General features: G+C 35.6%; 1 protein-coding gene across 1 annotated transcript; it reads left to right on the plus strand.

Moving 5' to 3' along the window:
• The first annotated feature begins 2,889 nt into the window (after positions 1 to 2,889).
• Positions 2,890 to 5,253, plus strand: LOC132029361 (subtilisin-like protease). The gene has a single exon (XM_059418652.1). It carries the CDS (start codon positions 2,976 to 2,978, stop codon positions 5,199 to 5,201), a length of 2,226 nt encoding a protein of 741 aa, XP_059274635.1. The 5' UTR covers positions 2,890 to 2,975; the 3' UTR covers positions 5,202 to 5,253.
• Positions 5,254 to 6,000: the final 747 nt, after the last annotated feature.

The raw sequence follows: 6,000 nt of genomic DNA on the forward strand, positions 1-6,000 counted from the left end.
CTCAACCAGTATTGCATACATATCGATTTTTTTAAAGAATGTATATATATATATAATGTTCATACATCTTTTATACACAAATTTTTTTCCTGAACCAAATCATATGCACACTACAGAATATAGATACATACAACATTTATACATTCTTCATACATCTTTTATACATATTTTTTTCCTGAACCAAATCCTATACTTTTAATCAGGACATAATGTATTCAAAATTTAAATGTATTAACTTGAGAGTCTCATCTTCCACAGTGTGGTATCAAAATTGAATAAACTGTGTTATTTGCCCTTGTTATACTACAAAAGCTTTGATCTGTATGATTTTTGAAGTTGAATGTTTATGAATTTAAAAATTTTAATTGCGTATAATTGATATTTTGATTAGATGTATCGATGTTGAATTCGTCGTCTCTTCAATCACATTGGATTCTTCGATCAAATATTAGTGATAAAAAGGGAGAATACCTACTCATTTTTTGGAACTCGACTTTGTATTATTTCTGGTATTTCAATGGCCTTTAAATTGAGAATTCGATTGTGTATAGATGTTGAATCAGATGTTTCATCAATCACATTTGATTGCTCGACAAAAAGCGCGGAGAGAAACGGGGAAAGAAATCTGCTCGTTTGAGAACCCAACTACTGTGTATGATTTTCTGAAACGTCAATTGAGTAAAACTGAGAAGATTATTGTGTACCGATGTTGAGTGAGCCGCTTATTTGATTAGATTGGATTCTTTGAGCAAAAAATCGAAAAAAAATCAGGGGATAATATAGCATAATTTTTGTTTGATCGAGCAAAAAATGGAAAAAACAGGCAACAATACATGCTTAGTGCATGATTTCCGAATTTTGAATTGTGAAGAATTGAGAATTTGACTGTATATATTTATTCAAGGAGAGATTTGCAGTTAGTTGGATTTTTAGAGCAAAAAGTGGAGAGAAACAGGGAACAATATCACTTAGTGTTGGATAGGGAGAGAATGCGGGAAGAAGATGCAGTTACGAGCGTGATTTGTGCTGGATTTTTTATGTATAATTTTGGCCCCTTTTTTTCCTTGTTGATTATGTATAGGTTTTGTAAGAAAACTAATGCTATAAATTGCAAACGAAAAACTCCCGTTATGTTTCGTAATATTGATTCTTATTTATGTATATATATGTTTTTTGCCCTGTATTAATACTAAGCCTATTACAACAAAGGCCCTAAAGTGGCACTTTGCAAAATTAACCCACATGGGCTCGTCTTCTCTAGAATTGCAACCCTAGCCTTGAACTTGCAATTCTAGCCTCGAATTGTATCCTTGACCATGAATTGCACTCCTTAGCCCCCGGATTGCACATATAGTCATCTTTGCGCTCCTAGCTACTTTGAGTAGTTGCTTCCTCTTCCATCTCCTTCCAAGCAATCTCCCAAATATTGTATACTCTTGAAATCCTCTCCTCAAGCTCTTCCAACGCCCCTCTCCTCATGAACATGGCTTGAAGTACTTTGAGCTCCCTTGCTCGGCTACTTGTGAAAGGCCTTGAGAGACTTGTGTCAATTGGAATCATATCATTACTCTATTTATTGTAGATTTTATATAGCTTCTAAATATGTAAATTTTATTTTAAAAATAAAAATAAAAATCCCATATCCGAATTCACACCGAACATTAATCAATTTGTCCCTCGTACCCGAATCAAGCCACATAAATTGTAACAGAGGGAATATCATGTTGCTCGTTCTAATTGGTGCTAATTTGACATATAGTGCTTTTTTTGTATTATATATCGAATTGATTGACCCCCCGTTTTGTTATAATCCATATACGTATGATGATGAAGTTTACCAATAATAAAACCAAATTATCTAATCTAAATCTCACATGTTGGTCCGTGCATAGCACGAGTATCCCTTGCTAATAATAATTTATAGATGTCAAAGTTGATGGATGTGGCCTATGGGCATGATCATTGAAAGCTTCATACGGATGATTGAGTCCTTAAAATTCCTTCTAGTAATATTCTAGTTTTTTTTTCTTTCTTTTTTCAGCTCTATGAGAGGCAGCAGAACCAAAGGCCAAAGCAAAAAAACTACGTAACTTGAGCTCATATATATATAGAGAGAGAGAGAGAGAATTGTTTATAAGCACTGTTTCAACAATAACACTATTCATTTACTAATAACCTTTTGGAAGCAGAAGATGGGAAGGAAGGTGAGGGAAAGGGAAAGGCCAATTCCACATTATTTTTTTGACAACTTGTGATATAGTAAATCTTATATTTTCTTTAAATCAAGAAAAGTACTGATCGTAACGTTAGTTTTCCCATTTTACTAATAGCTCCAAATGCCAATTTTAATACTCCTTAATTCAGCCACCTCGTACGACCAACCAAAATTAAAAATGGATAAAAAGACTAACCACAACTGCTTTAAATAATTTAACATACATTGCTTCATAATAACAACACTTCTGTTCAAATTATATATTTGTCCAATACTCGTATAACCAAAAGAGAAAATTGCAACACATTTAGAGCCTATGGTCTCAAAGAAATGGTCATGCATGACAAGCAAATTCAATTCTTGAACTCTAATTCGACTACTAATTCATTTAATTAGTCACCCCCACAATTTTGAGCAGTTCAAAAAAAGCATGCCCCGGTAATGTTTTTTTTTTTTTTTCACTCTTAGAAGACTTCTTCCATTTAACTTTAATTAATGATGTTTTCTGAGAATGTTTCATTAATTGACCAATTAAAATGATATCTTGGTGGGTTTACCGCGTTAATTAAATGTCACATATACCAATTAGATCTTTGTTTTTCTACAAGTGAGCCAAACACTATATATATTGGCTAAAGAAATCCTAACTCCACCAACAAGTTCTTACACAAACATTAGATTTTGTCTGAGTCTATACATAGCATAAGTAAAATTCTCTCTCTTCTATAACATTTACAAAGATCATCACTCTTGATCAAATATGGAATTCCTTAGAATCCCTCTTTTACTCTACATATTCTTTCATTCTTTATCTTCAACAATGGCCACTGATTTGGAAACTTATATTGTTCAAGTTGAATCCCCAGATAGCCAAATTTCTACTCGTTCATCAACAACGGATTTAGATAGTTGGTATCATTCTTTTTTGCCAACAACCATAGCCAACTCAATTGAAGAGACACGAATGATTTACGCTTACCACAATGTGATTAAAGGGTTTGCAGCTAAATTATCAGCTAAAGAATTCAAGGAAATGGAGAAAAAAGAAGGATTCATTTCAGCGCGACCTCAAAGGGTGTTGTCTTTGGACACTACTCATTCTCCGAGCTTTCTTGGTTTGCAGCAGAATTTGGGATTTTGGAAAGATTCTAACTATGGAAAAGGTGTGATCATAGGAGTCCTGGATACTGGTATTGCTCCTGACCATCCTTCGTTTAACGATGAAGGAATGCCACCTCCCCCTACTAAATGGAAGGGCAAGTGTGAGTTCAACTTTACTGCTTGTAACAACAAGTTGATTGGAGCAAGGTCTTTTAGCCTTGGGAAGGGTACAACGTTGGATGATGATGGTCATGGTACCCATACTGCAAGCACAGCTGCTGGAAGTTTTGTGAAAAATGCTAATGTCTATGGAAATGCTAATGGAACGGCGGTTGGAGTTGCACCTCTTGCCCACCTAGCCATTTATAGGGTATGTACCAGTCTTGGTTGCTCCGAGAGTGATATTTTGGCAGCCATGGATGTTGCAATTGAAGATGGTGTCGACATCCTTTCCCTCTCTCTTAGTGGAAGTACTAAACCTTTCCATGATGATGCCATTGCACTGGGGGCATACAGTGCAATGGAAAAAGGGATTTTTGTTAGTTGTTCTGCAGGTAATAGAGGACCAACTCCTAGGTCTGTGGGAAATGAAGCCCCATGGATTCTCACTGTTGGTGCAAGTACCTTGGACCGGAATATTAAGGCTACCGCAGTGCTTGGAAATAAGGAAGAGTTTCAAGGTGAATCAGCTTTTCAACCAAAGGATTTCCCTTCAACCTTGTCGCCTCTTGTTTATGCTGGTTCGAACCAAAGTGATATTAACACTCCATATTGCAGCACAACGTCACTAAACAATACAGATCTCACGGGCAAGATTGTTTTGTGTGAAGTTGGTGGTGGGGTGACAAGTGTGGAAAAAGGTCAAGCGGTGAAAGCTGCAGGAGGTGTAGCGATGATTCTCATGAATCATATGCAAGATGGCTTTACTACATCAGCTGATGCCCATGTACTCCCAGCTACAGATGTTACCTATGCAGATGGACAGAAAATTCTTTCCTATATAAATTCAACATCAAATCCTTTAGCCACCATTACATTCCAAGGGACCATAATCGGAGACAAAAATACTCCAGTTATTGCTTCTTTTTCTTCCCGAGGTCCTAGCAGAGCAACCCCTGGCATTTTGAAGCCTGATATTATAGGTCCTGGTGTTAATATCCTTGCAGCTTGGCCTACCTCCGTGGAGAACAATACCAAACCAAAACCTACATTCAACATTATATCTGGTACCTCAATGTCTTGCCCACACCTCAGTGGAGTAGCAGCATTGCTCAAAAGTGCACATCCTAATTGGTCTCCATCAATTATTAAGTCTGCAATTATGACAACTGCGGATACTGTGAACTTGGGCAACAAGACCATTCAAGATGAAAATCATAAACCTGCTAACCTTTTTGCCATTGGTGCAGGTCATGTCAATCCATCAAAATCGAATGATCCAGGACTTGTTTATGATATCCAACCTAAAGACTACGTACCTTATTTATGTGGTTTGAACTACACAAATCGGGAGGTTGGGGTCATTGTGCAACAAAAGGTCAATTGTTTAGAGGTAGGAAGTATTCAAGAGGGACAACTAAATTATCCTTCATTTTCTATTACCCTCGGGTCAACTCCTCAGACATACACGAGGACAGTGACAAATGTTGGCGAGGCTAGCTCATCTTACACCGTGGATGTTGTCTCACCACAAGGTGTTGATGTGAAAGTTGAGCCCTCGGTTCTGAACTTCACTGAACTAAACCAGAAGATGTCATACCAAGTGACGTTTACTCAAACCGCCAATCTCTCACGCATTGGCAATGTCGAAGGATTCTTGAAATGGAAATCTACCAAGTACTCCGTTAGGAGCCCAATTGCAGCTTATTTGACCCGAGTCTTCTAGAAAAAAAAATTTGGAATTAATCTTGTATTGTGTCAATAAAATTTAAGTTATTCATATTTATGATATTTTGTACTTGTTCATTAAATATTTGTTCCATAGTGATTAGAGGATCTTTAATAAGTGTTATAGGTTACAATTCTATGTTACCAAAAATTTGTAACAATAAGTTTGGAGTTCATTTCATATATATATATATAGTAGAGAGAGAGAGCTTTGATTTGCATTTGCTTCTCTCTTTGACTCATTTGCTTACGGATATAATGTGTTAATTTCAAAATCCTCTTGTCTTCATATCCATTGACTTATTAAGATGATTACATTGATTTTTTTTTTGTTCACACTTAAACTAAGATTTATTTGCAGAAGAAATTGTTTAGTGCTTTTCTTTTTTCGAAATGGCATGTGGTTAGAGTGTTAAGTTAAACCAATATGTTTGATGAGACAATGGTTGAGTTGCTCGTCAATCATTTATTGTCTCTGTACTTTATATATATGCAGGAAAACGCCACGAAGAAAAATAAAATAGTTTTATTTAATCTGCACCTAGTACAAAAAAAATATTTTAAATCTTGCTAAAGGAAAAAAGAAACTAGAAAGCATAAGATAAGGGGGGCATTAGTTTGAAATTGTTTACCTTAAAAACAAAACATGAAAACCAAACATCATAAGGACATATTCGTTTGCTGATCTCCAAATTTTATATTATGCATCTAAGAACTAATCTTAAAATTAAAAGTTCACGAAACACAATTCTAGAGCAATTTCCAACAATCATATTAATTCAATATGGACACGAATT

The sequence above is a fragment of the Lycium ferocissimum genome, chromosome 9 (genome assembly GCF_029784015.1).
Source record: "Lycium ferocissimum isolate CSIRO_LF1 chromosome 9, AGI_CSIRO_Lferr_CH_V1, whole genome shotgun sequence".
NCBI classification, from domain to species: Eukaryota; Viridiplantae; Streptophyta; class Magnoliopsida; order Solanales; family Solanaceae; genus Lycium; species Lycium ferocissimum.

Excerpts from the sequence above, each read along its gene's own strand:
- LOC132029361 (XM_059418652.1), top strand. The coding sequence starts at position 2,976 with ATGGAATTCCTTAGAATCCCTCTTTTACTCTACATATTCTTTCATTCT.